Below are 20,627 nucleotides of genomic sequence, written 5' to 3'. Positions count from 1 at the left end.
ACGTCTCGTTTCTATGGTTACGTCCACCCTACAGTCCAGGCGCGGTGGCTGTGTTTGCGGTGGACTACACGCGCTCCCGGCCACCATAGAAGCCTGTACTTGTTCTTTATTGTGCAAGCACGGCCACTGCTGCTGGTGACCGATGTGAGAATACCGGTCTCATTGGTTTTCTTATGTAGTTGCTTTAAGCTGCTTGTTCCTCATCTCCCCTGCCTCCCCTGCCCTTTGCCTCAAGCTGCAATAGGCCCTCACTTCTCCCAGAGGAGGATGCTTGAGCCAATTACTGAGCTAGATGATTCACATACATACACATTATATATATACTCACTGCCCATAAAAAAGCACCTCCTCGAGGTGTCACATGTGACGTAAGCAGCATTAGTGTCAGTGAGACGCCATTACAAGATGGCGCAGGCACGCAGATGTTTACATTAAGTTCACATACCAAACTTTGTAAGGCAGTGCACACTGCGCAGACGCCAAGTGTTGTCTTTTCTTCCATTCCTCTTCAGCGTCTAGTCTCTCTGCCACGAGTGGATATTAACCCCTTGAGGGTACCTTGATTTGGAGCACCAGAGTGCACCTTAAATGCTTTAATTAAACCAACTTAAACAATGAATTACAGGGTGGTCATAACCATGGAAACGAGCAGTGTATAATCTGATGGACCCATGAATCCAGCACAGGACGCAATATGGAGAATCACAAGACATTAGGAAGTCCCTTGTAGTAACTGCATCTACATGATAAATGCCATTTACTGAAGTCAGGGGACCCCTTTAAGAAAAACTATTTATTTTCTTCTTTTACATTTTCAAAATAACCAAAAAGGAAAAAGTCCCGAAGCAAAACTTCGGACCCCCTGCATGGTTAGTACCTAGTAGCGCCCCCTGTGGCAATTATCACTGCTTGTAAAGGATTTTTGTAGCAGCCAAGAGTCTTTCATTTTTGTTTGAGGGATTTCCTCCATTCCTCCTTGCAGACGTCTTCCGATTCTGTGAGACTCCGGGACCGTCTTGCAGGCCCTGCTCTTTTGAGGGATTTCCTCCATTCCTCCTTGCAGACGTCTTCCGGTTCTCTCGGATTCCAGGGCCGTCTTGCAGGCTATGCTCTTTGGAGGGATTTTCCTCCATTCCTCCTTGCAGACGTCTTCCGGTTCTGTGAGACTCCGGGGCCGTCTTGCAGGCTCTGCTCTTTGGAGGGATTTCCTCCATTCCTCCTTGCAGACGTCTTCCGGTTCTGTGAGACTCCGGGGCCGTCTTGCAGGCTCTGCTCTTTGGAGGGTTTTTCCTCCATTCCTCCTTGCAGACGTCTTCCGGTTCTGTGAGACTCCGGGGCCGTCTTGCAGGCTCTGCTCTTTGGAGGGATTTCCTCCATTCCTCCTTGCAGACGTCTTCCGGTTCTCTCAGACTCCGGGGCCGTCTTGCAGGCTCTGCTCTTTGGAGGGTTTTTCCTCCATTCCTCCTTGCAGACGTCTTCCGGTTCTCTCAGACTCCGGGGCCGTCTTGCAGGCTCTGCTCTTTGGAGGGTTTTTCCTCCATTCCTCCTTGCAGACGTCTTCCGGTTCTGTGAGACTCCGGGGCCGTCTTGCAGGCTCTGCTCTTTGGAGGGATTTTCCTCCATTCCTCCTTGCAGACGTCTTCCGGTTGTCTTCCGGTTCTCTCAGACTCCGGGGCCGTCTTGCAGGCTCTGCTCTTTGGAGGGATTTTCCTCCATTCCTCCTTGCAGACGTCTTCCGGTTCTGTGAGACTCCGGGGCAGTCTTGCAGGCTCTGCTCTTTTGAGGGTTTTTCCTCCATTCCTCCTTGCAGACGTCTTCCGGTTCTCTCAGACTCCGGGGCCGTCTTGCAGGCTCTGCTCTTTTGAGGGGTTTTCCTCCATTCCTTCTTGCAGACGTCTCCCGGTTCTCTCAGACTCCGGGGCCGTCTTGCAGGCTCTGCTCTTTGGAGGGATTTTCCTCCATTCCTTCTTGCAGACGTCTCCCGGTTCTCTCAGACTCCGGGGCCGTCTTGCAGGCTCTGCTCTTTGGAGGGATTTCCTTCATTCCTCCTTGCAGACGTCTCCCGGTTCTGTGAGACTCCGGGGCCGTCTTGCAGGCTCTGCTCTTTGGAGGGATTTTCCTCCATTCCTCCTTGCAGACGTCTTCCGGTTCTGTGAGACTCCGGGGCCGTCTTGCAGGCTATGCTCTTTTGAGGGTTTTTCCTCCATTCCTCCTTGCAGACGTCTTCCGGTTCTCTCAGACTCCGGGGCCGTCTTGCAGGCTCTGCTCTTTGGAGGGATTTTCCTCCATTCCTCCTTGCAGACGTCTTCCGGTTCTCTCAGACTCCGGGGCCGTCTTGCAGGCTCTGCTCTTTGGAGGGTTTTTCCTCCATTCCTCCTTGCAGACGTCTTCCGGTTCTGTGAGACTCCGGGGCCGTCTTGCAGGCTCTGCTCTTTGGAGGGATTTTCCTCCATTCCTCCTTGCAGACGTCTTCCGGTTCTGTGAGACTCCGGGGCCGTCTTGCAGGCTATGCTCTTTTGAGGGTTTTTCCTCCATTCCTCCTTGCAGACGTCTTCCGGTTGTCTTCCGGTTCTCTCAGACTCCGGGGCCGTCTTGCAGGCTCTGCTCTTTGGAGGGATTTCCTCCATTCCTCCTTGCAGACGTCTTCCGGTTCTGTGAGACTCCGGGGCCGTCTTGCAGGCTCTGCTCTTTGGAGGGTTTTTCCTCCATTCCTCCTTGCAGACGTCTTCCGGTTCTGTGAGACTCCGGGGCCGTCTTAAAGGCTATGCTCTTTTGAGGGTTTTTCCTCCATTCCTCCTTGCAGACGTCTTCCGGTTGTCTTCCGGTTCTCTCAGACTCCGGGGCCGTCTTGCAGGCTCTGCTCTTTGGAGGGATTTCCTCCATTCCTCCTTGCAGACGTCTTCCGGTTCTCTCAGACTCTGGGGCCGTCTTGCAGGCTCTGCTCTTTTGAGGGGTTTTCCTCCATTCCTTCTTGCAGACGTCTCCCGGTTCTCTCAGACTCCGGGGCCGTCTTGCAGGCTCTGCTCTTTTGAGGGATTTTCCTCCATTCCTCCTTGCAGACGTCTTCCGGTTCTGTGAGACTCCGGGGCAGTCTTGCAGGCTCTGCTCTTTTGAGGGTTTTTCCTCCATTCCTCCTTGCAGACGTCTTCCGGTTCTCTCAGATTCTGGGGCGGTCTTGCAGGCTCTGCTCTTTGGAGGGGTTTCCTCCATTCCTCCTTGCAGACGTCTTCCGGTTCTCTCAGACTCCGGGGCCGTCTTGCAGGCTCTGCTCTTTGGAGGGATTTTCCTCCATTCCTCCTTGCAGACGTCTTCCGGTTCTCTCAGACTCCGGGGCCGTCTTGCAGGCTCTGCTCTTTGGAGGGATTTCCTTCATTCCTCCTTGCAGACGTCTCCCGGTTCTGTGAGACTCCGGGGCCGTCTTGCAGGCTCTGCTCTTTTGAGGGTTTTTCCTCCATTCCTCCCTGCAGACGTCTTCCGGTTGTCTTCCGGTTCTCTCAGACTCCGGGGCCGTCTTGCAGGCTCTGCTCTTTGGAGGGATTTTCCTCCATTCCTCCTTGCAGACGTCTTCCGGTTCTCTCAGACTCTGGGGCCGTCTTGCAGGCTCTGCTCTTTTGAGGGGTTTTCCTCCATTCCTTCTTGCAGACGTCTCCCGGTTCTCTCAGACTCCGGGGCCGTCTTGCAGGCTCTGCTCTTTGGAGGGATTTTCCTCCATTCCTCCTTGCAGACGTCTTCCGGTTCTGTGAGACTCCGGGGCCGTCTTGCAGGCTCTGCTCTTTTGAGGGTTTTTCCTCCATTCCTCCTTGCAGACGTCTTCCGGTTCTCTCAGATTCTGGGGCTGTCTTGCAGGCTCTGCTCTTTGGAGGGATTTTCCTCCATTCCTCCTTGCAGACGTCTTCCGGTTCTCTCAGACTCTGGGGCCGTCTTGCAGGCTCTGCTCTTTTGAGGGGTTTTCCTCCATTCCTTCTTGCAGACGTCTCCCGGTTCTCTCAGACTCCGGGGCCGTCTTGCAGGCTCTGCTCTTTGGAGGGATTTTCCTCCATTCCTCCTTGCAGACGTCTTCCGGTTCTGTGAGACTCCGGGGCCGTCTTGCAGGCTCTGCTCTTTGGAGGGATTTTCCTCCATTCCTCCTTGCAGACGTCTTCCGGTTCTCTCAGACTCCGGGGCCGTCTTGCAGGCTCTGCTCTTTTGAGGGTTTTTCCTCCATTCCTCCTTGCAGACGTCTTCCGGTTCTGTGAGACTCCGGGGCCGTCTTGCAGGCTCTGCTCTTTTGAGGGTTTTTCCTCCATTCCTCCTTGCAGACGTCTTCCGGTTCTGTGAGACTCCGGGGCCGTCTTGCAGGCTATGCTCTTTTGAGGGTTTTTCCTCCATTCCTCCTTGCAGACGTCTTCCGGTTGTCTTCCGGTTCTCTCAGACTCCGGGGCCGTCTTGCAGGCTCTGCTCTTTGGAGGGATTTTCCTCCATTCCTCCTTGCAGACGTCTTCCGGTTCTCTCAGACTCTGGGGCCGTCTTGCAGGCTCTGCTCTTTTGAGGGGTTTTCCTCCATTCCTTCTTGCAGACGTCTCCCGGTTCTCTCAGACTCCGGGGCCGTCTTGCAGGCTCTGCTCTTTGGAGGGATTTTCCTCCATTCCTCCTTGCAGACGTCTTCCGGTTCTGTGAGACTCCGGGGCCGTCTTGCAGGCTCTGCTCTTTTGAGGGTTTTTCCTCCATTCCTCCTTGCAGACGTCTTCCGGTTGTCTTCCGGTTCTGTGAGACTCCGGGGCCGTCTTGCAGGCTCTGCTCTTTGGAGGGATTTTCCTCCATTCCTCCATGCAGACGTCTTCCGGTTCTGTGAGACTCCGGGGCCGTCTTGCAGGCTCTGCTCTTTGGAGGGATTTTCCTCCATTCCTCCTTGCAGACGTCTTCCGGTTCTCTCAGACTCCGGGGCCGTCTTGCAGGCTCTGCTCTTTGGAGGGATTTTCCTCCATTCCTCCTTGCAGACGTCTTCCGGTTCTGTGAGACTCCGGGGCCGTCTTGCAGGCTCTGCTCTTTGGAGGGATTTTCCTCCATTCCTCCATGCAGACGTCTTCCGGTTCTGTGAGACTCCGGGGCCGTCTTGCAGGCTCTGCTCTTTGGAGGGATTTTCCTCCATTCCTCCTTGCAGACGTCTTCCGGTTCTCTCAGACTCTGGGGCCGTCTTGCAGGCTCTGCTCTTTGGAGGGATTTTCCTCCATTCCTCCTTGCAGACGTCTTCCGGTTCTGTGAGACTCCGGGGCCGTCTTGCAGGCTCTGCTCTTTGGAGGGATTTCCTCCATTCCTCCTTGCAGACGTCTTCCGGTTCTGTGAGACTCCGGGGCAGTCTTGCAGGCTCTGCTCTTTGGAGGGATTTCCTCCATTCCTCCTTGCAGACGTCTTCCGGTTCTCTCAGACTCCGGGGCCGTCTTGCAGGCTCTGCTCTTTGGAGGGATTTTCCTCCATTCCTCCTTGCAGACGTCTTCAGTTTCTGTGAGACTCCGGGGCCGTGTTGCAGGCTATGCTCTTTGGAGGGATTTTCCTCCATTCCTCCTTGCAGACGTCTTCAGTTTCTGTGAGACTCCGGGGCCGTCTTGCAGGCTCTGCTCTTTTGAGGGTTTTTCCTCCATTCCTCCTTGCAGACGTCTTCCGGTTCTCTCAGACTCCGGGGCAGTCTTGCAGGCTCTGCTCTTTGGAGGGATTTCCTCCATTCCTCCTTGCAGACGTCTTCCGGTTCTGTGAGACTCCGGGGCTGTCTTGCAGGCTCTGCTCTTTGGAGGGATTTTCCTCCATTCCTCCTTGCAGACGTCTCCCGGTTCTCTCAGACTCCGGGGCCGTCTTGCAGGCTCTGCTCTTTGGAGGGATTTTCCTCCATTCCTCCTTGCAGACGTCTCCCGGTTCTCTCAGACTCCGGGGCCGTCTTGCAGGCTCTGCTCTTTGGAGGGATTTTCCTCCATTCCTCCTTGCAGACGTCTTCCGTTTCTGTGAGACTCCGGGGCCGTCTTGCAGGCTCTGCTCTTTGGAGGGATTTTCCTCCATTCCTCCTTGCAGACGTCTTCCGGTTCTGTGAGACTCCGGGGCAGTCTTGCAGGCTCTGCTCTTTTGAGGGATTTTCCTCCATTCCTCCTTGCAGACGTCTTCCGGTTCTCTCAGACTCCGGGGCCGTCTTGCAGGCTCTGCTCTTTGGAGGGATTTCCTCCATTCCTCCTTGCAGACGTCTTCCGGTTGTCTTCCGGTTCTCTCAGACTCCGGGGCCGTCTTGCAGGCTCTGCTCTTTGGAGGGTTTTTCCTCCATTCCTCCTTGCAGACGTCTTCCGGTTCTCTCAGACTCCGGGGCCGTCTTGCAGGCTCTGCTCTTTGGAGGGTTTTTCCTCCATTCCTCCTTGCAGACGTCTTCCGGTTCTGTGAGACTCCGGGGCCGTCTTGCAGGCTCTGCTCTTTGGAGGGTTTTTCCTCCATTCCTCCTTGCAGACGTCTTCCGGTTCTGTGAGATTCCTGGGCCGTCTTGCAGGCTCTGCTCTTTGGAGGGATTTTCCTCCATTCCTCCTTGCAGATGTCTTCCGGTTCTCTCAGACTCCGGGGCAGTCTTGCAGGCTCTGCTCTTTGGAGGGTTTTTCCTCCATTCCTCCATGCAGACGTCTCCTGGTTCTGTGAGACTCCGGGGCCGTCTTGCAGGCTCTGCTCTTTGGAGGGTTTTTCCTCCATTCCTCCTTGCAGACGTCTTCCGGTTCTGTGAGATTCCTGGGCCGTCTTGCAGGCTCTGCTCTTTGGAGGGATTTCCTCCATTCCTCCTTGCAGATGTCTTCCGGTTCTCTCAGACTCCGGGGCAGTCTTGCAGGCTCTGCTCTTTGGAGGGTTTTTCCTTCATTCCTCCTTGCAGACGTCTTCCGGTTCTGTGAGACTCCGGGGCCGTCTTGCAGGCTCTGCTCTTTGGAGGGTTTTTCCTCCATTCCTCCTTGCAGACGTCTTCCGGTTCTCTCAGACTCCGGGGCCGTCTTGCAGGCTCTGCTCTTTGGAGGGTTTTTCCTCCATTCCTCCTTGCAGACGTCTTCCGGTTCTCTCAGACTCCGGGGCCGTCTTGCAGGCTCTGCTCTTTGGAGGGTTTTTCCTCCATTCCTCCTTGCAGACGTCTTCCGGTTCTCTCAGACTCCGGGGCCGTCTTGCAGGCTCTGCTCTTTGGAGGGATTTTCCTCCATTCCTCCTTGCAGACGTCTTCAGTTTCTGTGAGACTCCGGGGCCGTCTTGCAGGCTCTGCTCTTTGGAGGGGTTTCCCCAGACATTGTTCTCGTGTTTGGTGACACCTGCACAAATTTGGCTGCTACAAAAAAACCTACTAGGCACTAACCATGCGGGGGCCCAAAGTTTTACTTCAGGTCCTTTTCATTTTTTTTTTGTTATTTTGAAAATTTAAAAGGTGAAAATAAAATTATATTTTTTCCTTAACCTCTTCTACCCCGGGCCAGTTTTCACCTTCCTGCCTAGGCCATTTTTTTAAATCTGACATGCGTCACGTTATGTGGTAATAACTTTGGCGCACTTTCACTTATTCACGCCGTTCTGAGATAGTTTTCTTGTGACACATTGTACTTCATGTAAATTTGAGTTGATATATTTCGCTTTTTTTTTTTTATATAAATAAACACAAATTTTGAAGAATTCACAATTTTCTAGATTAGAATTTCTCTACTTTGAAGACAGATACAACAGTTATCAGTCATCATTCCCATGTTTCTACTTTATGTTTGGATCATTTTGTAAATGTCATTTTATTTTTTAGGACATTAGATGCTTACAAATTTAGAAGAAATTTTTAAAGAAAATTTCCAAAACCATTTTTTTAAGCACCAATTAGGTTATAACGTAATGGAAACCACCGATAAATGACCCCCATTTTAGAAACTACACCCCTCAAAGTATTCAAAACTGATGTTAACCCTTTAGCTGTTCCACAAGAATGAAAGAAAAATGGAGGTGAAATTTCAAAATTTTAATTTTGCTTCCAGATTTTTTATGTTAATCATTTTTTTTCTTGCAACACAGCAAGGGTTAACAGCAGAATAAACCTCAATATACATTACTCTGATTCTGCAGTTTACAGAAATACCCCGTTTGTGGTGGTAAACTGCTGTCGGGTCACGTGGCAGTGGTCAGAAGGGAAGGAGCGCCATATGGTTTTCAGAGGCAGATTTTGGTAGAATGGTTTATGGGTGCCATTTTGTATTTAAAGGGAGTCTGTCATCAAAGTTTCACCTTTTTAACCCTTCCCATAGCTTTCTAGCAGCCTTACCGTTAATAAAAACGTTACATTTATGAGCAATCCTGGACTTAGTAGCATATGCAAATGAGGGCCCGCAAGTGCCCAGGGGCGGCGTTACCCTCGAAGCCGGCGCAGGCGCATTACTGTGATGCCGTACAAGGAATGGGCATTGCAGTGCGCATGCGCCGGCCAACGGACTGAGTGCGCAGGCACGGAATCTCGGCGAAACAAGAAGTAAGTACAAACCGGATTCGAAAAAAGTTAGGACACTATACAAATCGTGAATAATTACTGAGTGCAATGATGTGGAGGCGCCAACTTCTAATATTTTATTCAGAATAGAACATAAATCACGGAACAAAAGTTTAAACTGAGAAAATGTACCATTTTAAGGGAAAAATATGTTGAATCAGAATTTCATGGTGTCAACAAATCCCCAAAAAGTTGGGACAAGGCCATTTCCCCCGCTGTGCGGCATCTCCCCTTCTTCTTACAACACTCAGCAGACGTCTGGGGACCGAGGAGACCAGTTTCTCAGGTTTAGAAATAGGAATGCTCCCCCATTCTTGTCTAATACAGGCCTCTAACTGTTCCATCGTCTTGGGCCTTCTTTGTTGCACCTTCCTCTTTATGATGCGCCAAATGTTCTCTATAGGTGACAGATCTGGACTGCAGACCGGCCATTTCAGTCCCCGGATCCTTCTCCTACGCAGCCATGATGTTGTGACTGATGCAGAATGTGGTCTGGCATTATCTTGTTGGAAAATGCAGGGTCTTCCCTGAAAGAGATGACGTCTGGATGGGAGCAGATGTTGTTCTAGGACCTGAATAGATTTTTCTGCATTGATGGTGCCTTTCCAGACATGCAAGCTGCCCATGCCACACGCACTCATGCCACCCCATACCATCAGAGATGCAGGCTTCTGACCTGAGCGTTGATAACAACTTGGGTTGTCCTTGTCCTCTTTGGTCCGGATGACATGGCGTCCCAGATTTCCAAAAAGAACTTTGAATCGTGACTCGTCTGACCACAGAACAGTCTCCATTTTGCCACACTCCATTGTAAATGACCCCCGGTCCAGTGAAAACGCCTGAGCTTGTGGATCTTGCTTAGAAATGGCTTCTTCTTTGCCCTGTAGAGTTTCAGCTGGCAGCGGCGGATGGCACGGGGATTGTGGTCACTGACAATGGTTTCTGGAAGTATTCCTGAGCCCATTCTGTGATTTCCTTTACAGTAGCATTCCTGTTTGTGGTGCAGTGTCGTGTAAGGGCCCGGAGATCACGGGCATCCAGTATGGTTTTACGGCCTTGACCCTTACGCACAGAGATTGTTCCAGATTCTCGGAATCTTCGGATGATGTTCTGCACAGTTGATGATGATAGATGCAAAGTCTTTGCAATGTTTCGCTGGGTAACACCTTTCTGATATTGCTCCACTATCTTTCTGCGCAACATTGTGGGAATTGGTGACCCTCTGCCCATCTTGGCTTCTGAGAGACACGGCCGCTCTGAGAAGCTCTTTATACCCAATCATGTTGCCAATTGACCTAATTAGTGGTAATTGGTCTTCCAGCTCTTTGTTATGCTCAAATTTACTTTTTCCAGCCTCTTATTGCTACTTGTCCCAACTTTTTGGGGATTTGTTGACACCGTGAAAATTTGAATCAACGTATTTTTCCTTTAAAATGATACATTTACTCGGATTAAGCGTTTGATCCGTCATCTACGTTCTATTACAAATAAAATACTGACATTTGCCATCTCCACATCATTGCATTCAGCTTTTATTCACTATTTGTTTAGTGTCCCAACTTTTTTGGAATCCGGTTTGTAGATGGGCGGTCAGAGGGAAGCGACGATAAGGCTGAGCTAGCTGGGCACCTTCGAGGGTAACGCCGCCCCTGGGCACTTGCGGGCCCTCATTTGCATATGATACTAAGTCCAGGATTGCTCATAAAAGGTAACGTTTTTATTAACTGTAAGGCTGCTAGAAAGCTATGGGAAGGGTTAAAAAGGTGAAACTTTGATGACAGACTCCCTTTAATGAGACGCTGACGTGCTCCTACAGCGGAAACTCTCAAAAAGTGACCCCATTTTGGAAACCATACCCTCAAGGAATTTATTAAGGGGAGCTCTGAGCACTTTGACCCATAAGCGTTTTACGGAATTTGGAAACACTTGGCTGTGAAAACGAAGTTTATGTTGCTTTAGCCCCAATATTTTTTCATTTTCACAAGGGGTAACAGGATAAAAAGTACCCATCATTTGTTACCCATTTTCTCCCGAATACGGCAACACCTCATGTGTGGTGGTACACTGCTGGGGGGGACATGGCAGGACTCAGAACGGAAGGAGCGCCATATGGCTTTTGCAGCACAGATTTTGATAGATTGGTTTATGGGGACCATAGATTTTTATTTTTGGGGATTATCTTATGTGGGGGCTCATTTTTTTGCGGGATAAGGTGATGGTTTGATTGGTACTATTTTGGGGTGCATATGACTTTTTGATTGCTTGGTATTACACTATTTGTGAGGAGAGTTAACAAAAACAATGACTGTTCTAGTTTTTATTTATTTTACACCGTTCACCTATCAGGGCAGATCATGTGATATTATAGAGCCGGTTGTTACAGACGCGGCGATACCCAATGTTTCTTATTATCACAGCGTTCACCTATCAGGGCAGATCATGTGATATTATAGAGCCGGTTGTTACAGACGCGGCGATACCCAATGTTTCTTATTATCACAGCGTTCACCTATCAGGGCAGATCATGTGATATTATAGAGCCGGTTGTTACAGACGCGGCGATACCCAATGTTTCTTATTATCACAGCGTTCACCTATCAGGGCAGATCATGTGATATTATAGAGCCGGTTGTTACAGACGCGGCGATACCCAATGTTTCTTATTATCACAGCGTTCACCTATCAGGGCAGATCATGTGATATTATAGAGCCGGTTGTTACGGACGCGGCGATACCCAATGTGTCTATCATTATTACAGCGTCACCAGGCTCACTGTTGGGCGGAAGCCTCTGCCTGGCAGCCCTATGGAGAACCCAGTTCGTCACGGAACTCCAGAAAATTCCATTGCCTTACGCGATTTAGCGCAGGGCAAAGGAGAGCATCGGAGCATCAACTGCTCAAGTCAGGGGGGCTGCCGGGGTGAAAATTGAGGTATGTCCGGGTTCAGCTCTAACCCCTTTAAAGAGGACCTTTGATGGGTCCAAACATTATAAACTAAGTATCAGGATACGTAGGGCACAGTGCAGGGATCTAACTGCACTTAGCATCGGAACAATGAGGAGGAGACCGAGTCTTTGGCCTCATGCACACGACTGTTGTTGTGTCCGTTGTTCCATTTTCCGTGATTTTCTGCAGACCCATTGACTTTCAATGGGTCCGTGGAAAACTCGGCTAATGCACCGTTTGTCATCCGCGTCCGTGATCCGAGTTTCCAGTCCGTGAAAAAAATAGGACCTGTCCAATTTTTTTCACTGACAACGGTTCGCGGACCCATTTAAGTCAATGGGTCCGTGAAAAAACACGGAGGCATACAAGATTGTCATCCGCGTCCGTTTATTTCCTATCATTTGCAAGGCAAACTTGACTTAGATTTTTTTTTCACTTTCCTTCATGTCTGGTGATCCTCCAAAAATCAAGGAAGACACACGGAAACAAAACCGGAAACGGATCACGGAACAACGGAACCCCATTTTGCGGACCGTGAAAAAATACTGTTGTGTGCATGAGGCCTTTCTCTGTGGGCGTCTCCTTCTCCCTGGCTGTAGCACTGTCCAATCACAGCGCAGAGCGTCACAGCCAGGGAGAAGGAGACGCCCACAGAGAAAGACTCAGTCTCCGCCTCCTCATTGTACCGATGCTAAAATTAGCATACCAGGCGGGAGAATACGACGGAGCGGCGCCCAGAAAGCATAGTAAGTGCGGTTAGATCCCTGCACTGTGCCCTACGTGTCCTGACAGTTTATAATGTCTGGGCCCATGAAAGGTCCTCTTTAATCATGGGAAAAGGAGGCTTTTGCAGCGCAGGGCGGCCCCCTCCACACAGCCCACAATCAGTGCTGACCGCGGCATAGCAAGGGTTATATAGCGCATACACAGTCGGACCCCTGCCAACTGATTGGGCTGGAGCAGCCCCTGCACCTGCTCAATCAGCGGACCGTACCTGTAAATCATGTCCTGCAGCGCTGTACATGTATGGCGGCAGTCGGGAAGGGGTTAAAATAGGAACTTTTTGTCTATTGGAGATTATTTCATCTTCTTGCTTCACTGTTCATAGTAACAGGAACTGTGACCGGCGGCGCGTAAACTGTGGTATGTCATTGTACATACTGCGTGTGCTATGCTGCACATGTGCCGTACCGTGTAGACGCGCTAGTCATATATGTGCCGTACCGTGTAGACGCGCTAGTCATATATGTGCCGTACCGTGTAGACGCGCTAGTCATATATGTGCCGTACCGTGTAGACGCGCTAGTCATATATGTGCCGTACCGTGTAGCCGCGCTAGTCATATATGTGCCGTACCGTGTAGCCGCGCTAGTCATATATGTGCCGTACCGTGTAGCCGCGCTAGTCATATATGTGCCGTACCGTGTAGCCGCGCTAGTCATATATGTGCCGTACCGTGTAGCCGCGCTAGTCATATATGTGCCGTACCGTGTAGCCGCGCTAGTCATATATGTGCCGTACCGTGTAGCCGCGCTAGTCATATATGTGCCGTACCGTGTAGACGCGCTAGTCATATATGTGCCGTACCGTGTAGACGCGCTAGTCATATATGTGCCGTACCGTGTAGACGCGCTAGTCATATATGTGCCGTACCGTGTAGCCGCGCTAGTCATATATGTGCCGTACCGTGTAGCCGCGCTAGTCATATATGTGCCGTACCGTGTAGCCGCGCTAGTCATATATGTGCCGTACCGTGTAGCCGCGCTAGTCATATATGTGCCGTACCGTGTAGCCGCGCTAGTCATATATGTGCCGTACCGTGTAGCCGCGCTAGTCATATATGTGCCGTACCGTGTAGCCGCGCTAGTCATATATGTGCCGTACCGTGTAGCCGCGCTAGTCATATATGTGCCGTACCGTGTAGCCGCGCTAGTCATATATGTGCCGTACCGTGTAGCCGCGCTAGTCATATATGTGCCGTACCGTGTAGCCGCGCTAGTCATATATGTGCCGTACCGTGTAGACGCGCTAGTCATATATGTGCCGTACCGTGTAGACGCGCTAGTCATATATGTGCCGTACCGTTTACACGCGCTAGTCATATATGTGCCGTACCGTTTACACGCGCTAGTCATATATGTGCCGTACCGTGTAGACGCGCTAGTCATATATGTGCCGTACCGTGTAGACGCGCTAGTCATATATGTGCCGTACCGTGTAGACGCGCTAGTCATATATGTGCCGTACCGTGTAGCCGCGCTAGTCATATATGTGCCGTACCGTGTAGACGCGCTAGTCATATATGTGCCGTACCGTGTAGCCGCGCTAGTCATATATGTGCCGTACCGTGTAGACGCGCTAGTCATATATGTGCCGTACCGTGTAGACGCGCTAGTCATATATGTGCCGTACCGTGTAGACGCGCTAGTCATATATGTGCCGTACCGTGTAGACGCGCTAGTCATATATGTGCCGTACCGTGTAGACGCGCTAGTCATATATGTGCCGTACCGTGTAGACCGCTAGTCATATATGTGCCGTACCGTTTACACGCGCTAGTCATATATGTGCCGTACCGTGTAGACGCGCTAGTCATATATGTGCCGTACCGTGTAGACGCGCTAGTCATATATGTGCCGTACCGTGTAGACGCGCTAGTCATATATGTGCCGTACCGTGTAGACGCGCTAGTCATATATGTGCCGTACCGTGTAGACGCGCTAGTCATATATGTGCCGTACCGTGTAGACGCGCTAGTCATATATGTGCCGTACCGTGTAGACGCGCTAGTCATATATGTGCCGTACCGTGTAGACGCGCTAGTCATATATGTGCCGTACCGTTTACACACGCTAGTCATATATGTTCCCCACCTTCTTTTCGGTCACACTCGGAGATGTCGCCATCTTCTGCCGTCTCCAGGTTACGGGCGGACAGTCCTTGCGGAAGCGGCGTGGTAGTCGGCGGTCTCATTGCAGTATTAGCGGCTGCGGGCGGCAGGCGTCTGGAGGATTTCTTCATCATAGGGAATGTATCGCGTGTGGCGCCCTGCAGAGGTGAACGACACATACATGACCACCAGTATCAGCCCCTCTCATATAGCGCCATCCTTCTGCGGATGGCGGAAATTACATCTCATGCACAATGGCAGATGGCTAACCATAGGAGCTTACAATCTACACGGCGGCTGCAGGGAGACACAGCACTGAAGAACCACTTCCTTCCTCTTCTGTAGATGTCAGACCTCCCCTCCCTCCTTAGTAAAAACCGCGCCATCGTTACTGGGCCTGAGACGGCGGCGGTTTGGTGGTGCTGTCACTGCATCCCCTCATACTACTGTCATGATGTCTGCACAGCTGAGCACGGCCACCATAAAATGCTCCAGCGGGGCGCTACAATCCAGCCATACCATGCTCCAGCGGGGCGCTACAATCCAGCCATACCATGCTCCAGCGGGGCGCTACAATCCAGCCATACCATGCTCCAGCGGGGCGCTACAATCCAGCCATACCATGCTCCAGCGGGGCGCTACAATCCAGCCATACCATGCTACAGCGGGGCGCTACAATCCAGCCATACCATGCTCCAGCGGGGCGCTACAATCCAGCCATACCATGCTCCAGCGGGGCGCTACAATCCAGCCATACCATGCTACAGCGGGGCGCTACAATCCAGCCATACCATGCTACAGCGGGGCGCTACAATCCAGCCATACCATGCTACAGCGGGGCGCTACAATCCAGCAACCTCATACTACAGCGGGGCGGTACAATCCAGCAACCTCATACTACAGCGGGGCGGTACGATACAGCAATGCATTATACCGCCCCACCGTAGTATGATAACAGTACAGGGCGGTATAATAGAGCAGTATGATATAATATAATAGTACAGGGCGGTATAATAGAGCAGTATGATATAATATAATAGTACAGGGCGGTATAATAGAGCAGTATAGTATAATAGTACAGGGCGGTATAATAGAGCAGTATAGTATAGTATAATAGTACAGGGCGGTATAATAGAGCAGTATAGTATAATATAATAGTAAAGGGCGGTATAATAGAGCAGTATAGTATAATATAATAGTACAGGGCGGTATAATAGAGTAGTATAGTATAACAGTACAGGGCGGTATAATAGAGCAGTATAGTATAATAGTACAGGGCGGTATAATAGAGCAGTATAGTATAATATAATAGTACAGGGCGGTATAATAGAGCAGTATGATATAATATAATAGTACAGGGCGGTATAATAGAGCAGTATAGTATAGTATAATAGTACAGGGCGGTATAATAGAGCAGTATAGTATAATATAATAGTACAGGGCGGTATAATAGAGCAGTATAGTATAGTATAATAGTACAGGGCGGTATAATAGAGCAGTATAGTATAGTATAATAGTACAGGGCGGTATAATAGAGCAGTATAGTATAATAGTACAGGGCGGTATAATAGAGCAGTATAGTATAATATAATAGTACAGGGCGGTATAATAGAGTAGTATAGTATAATAGTACAGGGCGGTATAATAGAGCAGTATAGTATAATAGTACAGGGCGGTATAATAGAGCAGTATAGTATAATAATAGTACAGGGCGGTATAATAGAGCAGTATAGTATAATATAATAGTACAGGGCGGTATAATAGAGCAGTATAGTATAATATAATAGTACAGGGCGGTATAATAGAGCAGTATAGTATAATAGTACAGGGCGGTATAATAGAGCAGTATAATATAATAGTACAGGGCGGTATAATAGAGCAGTATAGTATAATAGTACAGGGCGGTATAATAGAGCAGTATAGTATAATAGTACAGGGCGGTATAATAGAGCAGTACAGTATAATATAATAGTACAGGGCGGTATAATAGAGCAGTATAGTATAATATAATAGTACAGGGCGGTATAATAGAGCAGTATAGTATAATATAATAGTAAAGGGCGGTATAATAGAGCAGTATAGTATAATATAATAGTACAGGGCGGTATAATAGAGTAGTATAGTATAACAGTACAGGGCGGTATAATAGAGCAGTATAGTATAGTATAATAGTACAGGGCGGTATAATAGAGCAGTATAGTATAATAGTACAGGGCGGTATAATAGAGCAGTATAGTATAATATAATAGTACAGGGCGGTATAATAGTACAGGGCGGTATAATAGAGCAGTATAGTATAGTATAATAGTACAGGGCGGTATAATAGAGCAGTATAGTATAGTATAATAGTACAGGGCGGTATAATAGAGCAGTATAGTATAACAGTACAGGGCGGTATAATAGAGCAGTATAGTATAACAGTACAGGGCGGTATAATAGAGCAGTATAGTATAATAGTACAGGGCGGTATAATAGAGCAGTATAGTATAATAGTACAGGGCGGTATAATAGAGCAGTATAGTATAATATAATAGTACAGGGCGGTATAATAGAGCAGTATAGTATAATATAATAGTACAGGGCGGTATAATAGAGCAGAATAGTATAATATAATAGTACAGGGCGGTATAATAGAGCAGTATAGTATAATAGTACAGGGCGGTATAATAGAGCAGTATAGTATAATAGTACAGGGCGGTATAATAGAGCAGTATAGTATAATAGTACAGGGCGGTATAATAGAGCAGTATAGTATAACAGTACAGGGCGGTATAATAGAGCAGTATAGTATAATATAATAGTACAGGGCGGTATAATAGAGCAGTATAGTATAGTATAACAGTACAGGGCGGTATAATAGAGCAGTATAGTATAATAGTACAGGGCGGTATAATAGAGCAGTATAGTATAATAGTACAGGGCGGTATAATAGAGCAGTATAGTATAGTATAATAGTACAGGGCGGTATAATAGAGCAGTATAGTATAATAGTACAGGGCGGTATAATAGAGCAGTATAGTATAATAGTACAGGGCGGTATAATAGAGCAGTATAGTATAATAGTACAGGGCGGTATAATAGAGCAGTTAGTATAGTATAATAGTACAGGGCGGTATAATAGAGCAGTATAGTATAGTATAATAGTACAGGGCGGTATAATAGAGCAGTATAGTATAGTATAATAGTACAGGGCGGTATAATAGAGCAGTATAGTATAATATAATAGTACAGGGCGGTATAATAGAGCAGTAGTATAATATAATAGTACAGGTCGGTATAATAGAGCAGTATAGTATAATAGTACAGGGCGGTATAATAGAGCAGTATAGTATAATAGTACAGGGCGGTATAATAGAGCAGTATAGTATAATAGTACAGGGCGGTATAATAGAGCAGTATAGTAAGTACAGTACAGGGCGTATAATAGAGCAGGTAGAGTATATAGAACCAGTACAGGGCGGTATAATAGAGCAGTATAGTATAATATAACTAGTACGGGCGGTATAATAGAGCGTATAGTATAGTATACGTACAGGGCGGTATAATAGAGCAGTATAGTATAATAGTACAGGGCGGTATAATAGAGCAGTATAGTAGTAATAGTACAGGGCGGTATAATAAGCAGTATAGTATAATTATAATAGTACAGGGCGGTATAATAGAGCAGTATAGTATAATAGTACAGGGCGGTATAATAGAGCAGTATAGTATAATAGTACAGGGCGGTATAATAGAGCAGTATAGTATAATAGTACAGGGCGGTATAATAGAGCAGTATAGTATATAATAGTACAGGGCGGTATAATAGAGCAGTATAGTATAATAGTACAGGGCGGTATAATAGAGCAGTATAGTATAATAGTACAGGGCGGTATAATAGAGCAGTATAGTATAATATAATAGTACAGGGCGGTATAATAGAGCAGTATAGTATAATATAATAGTACAGGGCGGTATAATAGAGCAGTATAGTATAATAGTACAGGGCGGTATAATAGAGCAGTATAGTATAGTATAATAGTACAGGGCGGTATAATAGAGCAGTATAGTATAGTATAATAGTACAGGGCGGTATAATAGAGCAGTATAGTATATATAATAGTACAGGGCGGTATAATAGAGCAGTATAGTATAGTATAATAGTACAGGGCGGTATAATAGAGCAGTATAGTATAGTATAATAGTACAGGGCGGTATAATAGAGCAGTATAGTATAATATAATAGTACAGGGCGGTATAATAGAGCAGTATAGTATAGTATAATAGTACAGGGCGGTATAATAGAGCAGTATAGTATAGTATAATAGTACAGGGCGGTATAATAGAGCAGTATAGTATAGTATAATAGTACAGGGCGGTATAATAGAGCAGTATAGTATAATATAATAGTACAGGGCGGTATAATAGAGCAGTATAGTATATAGTACAGGGCGGTATAATAGAGCAGTATAGTATAGTATAATAGTACAGGGCGGTATAATAGAGCAGTATAGTATAATATAATAGTACAGGGCGGTATAATAGAGCAGTATAGTATAACAGTACAGGGCGGTATAATAGAGCAGTATAGTATAGTATAATAGTACAGGGCGGTATAATAGAGCAGTATAGTATAATAGTACAGGGCGGTATAATAGAGCAGTATAGTATAATAGTACAGGGCGGTATAATAGAGCAGTATAGTATAGTATAATAGTACAGGGCGGTATAATAGAGCAGTATAGTATAATATAATAGTACAGGGCGGTATAATAGAGCAGTATAGTATAATAGTACAGGGCGGTATAATAGAGCAGTATAGTATAGTATAATAGTACAGGGCGGTATAATAGAGCAGTATAGTATAATAGTACAGGGCGGTATAATAGAGCAGTATAGTATAATAGTACAGGGCGGTATAATAGAGCAGTATAGTATAGTATAACAGTACAGGGCGGTATAATAGAGCAGTATAGTATAACAGTACAGGGCGGTATAATAGAGCAGTATAGTATAGTATAATAGTACAGGGCGGTATAATAGAGCAGTATAGTATAATAGTCTCACCTCTCTCGCTCTCTCCCTCCGCTCAGCGTCTGCTCGGGGCCGCCGTTGTCATGGTAACGTGGTGCTGCCCGCGCCTTCCTCCCCTTTTCCCGCCGCTGTTCCCCGATTTCTGGGGGTCGCTCTGCGGCGGAGTCTGGACTGGAGGCCCCGGGAGGATGAGGTGACCGGGGGGATGTATGTCTGTAGCCGGGCAGTCTCCGCCGGAGAGCGGCAGTCACCGGGATCTGAGCGCCGCCATCTTACCACAAGTCAACTGACAGCCGGAGCCGGGGAGGAGCCGCCCGCAGGGGTAGTCACCGGAAGTCCCCCGAACTGTGAGCGTGTGCTAGTTATATGTCACATTCCTGAGGTGTTATATGTCTGATATCATATACCTGAGGTGTTATATCGTCATATATCATATTCCTGAGGTGTCATATATCCTATATCTGAGGTGTTATATGTCACATTCCTGAGGTGTTATATGTCACATTCCTGAGGTGTCATATATCCTATATCTGAGGTGTTATATGTCACATTCCTGAGGTGTTATATGTCACATTCCTGAGGTGTCATATATCATATACCTGAGGTGTCATATATCATATACCTGAGGTGTAATATATCATATACCTGAGGTGTTATATGTCACATTCCTGAGGTGTCATATATCATATACCTGAGGTGTCATATATCATATACCTGAGGTGTTATATATCATATACCTGAGGTGTTATATGTCATATACCTGAGGTGTCATATGTCACATTCCTGAGGTGTCATATATCATATACCTGAGGTGTAATATATCATATACCTGAGGTGTTATATATCATATACCTGAGGTGTTATATGTCATATACCTGAGGTGTTATATGTCATATACCTGAGGTGTTATATGTCATATACCTGAGGTGTTATATGTCATATACCTGAGGTGTTATATGTCATATACCTGAGGTGTTATATGTCATATACCTGAGGTGTTATATGTCATATACCTGAGGTGTTATATGTCATATCATATACCTGAGGTGTTATATATCATATACCATATACCTGAGGTGTTATATGTCATATACCTGAGGTGTTATATATCATATACCTGAGGTGTTATATGTCTGATATCATATACCTGAGGTGTTATATATCATATACCTGAGGTGTTATATGTCATATACCTGATGTGTCACATATCATATACCTGAGGTGTTATATGTCATATACCTGAGGTGTTATATGTCACATATCATATACCTGAGGTGTTA

The 20,627-nt window shown here is 47.4% G+C and overlaps 1 protein-coding gene across 3 annotated transcripts in view; it reads right to left on the bottom strand.

The window, feature by feature from the left end:
- LOC122946479 (centriolin-like) overlaps nucleotides 1–19,617 on the bottom strand; it is a 46,384-nt gene extending 26,767 nt beyond the window's left edge. For 2 of the 3 annotated variants that reach the window (XM_044306149.1, XM_044306151.1), the window contains exons 1-2: nucleotides 19,381–19,617; nucleotides 14,318–14,492 (exon numbers count right to left, since the gene is read on the bottom strand). In XM_044306149.1, coding sequence (XP_044162084.1) covers nucleotides 14,318–14,468 — 151 coding nt within the window. In that variant the 5' untranslated portion in view covers nucleotides 14,469–14,492; nucleotides 19,381–19,617. Of the gene's footprint in view, nucleotides 1–14,317; nucleotides 14,493–14,617; nucleotides 14,659–19,380 lie in introns of those variants that run through there. The other variant, XM_044306150.1, reaches the window with a different exon arrangement.
- Between the last annotated feature and the right edge of the window lie 1,010 nt (nucleotides 19,618–20,627).

The sequence above is a fragment of the Bufo gargarizans genome, chromosome 9, assembly GCF_014858855.1.
Source record: "Bufo gargarizans isolate SCDJY-AF-19 chromosome 9, ASM1485885v1, whole genome shotgun sequence".
Classification (NCBI taxonomy): Eukaryota; Metazoa; Chordata; class Amphibia; order Anura; family Bufonidae; genus Bufo; species Bufo gargarizans.
This window is presented reverse-complemented; position numbering and strand designations above follow the sequence as displayed.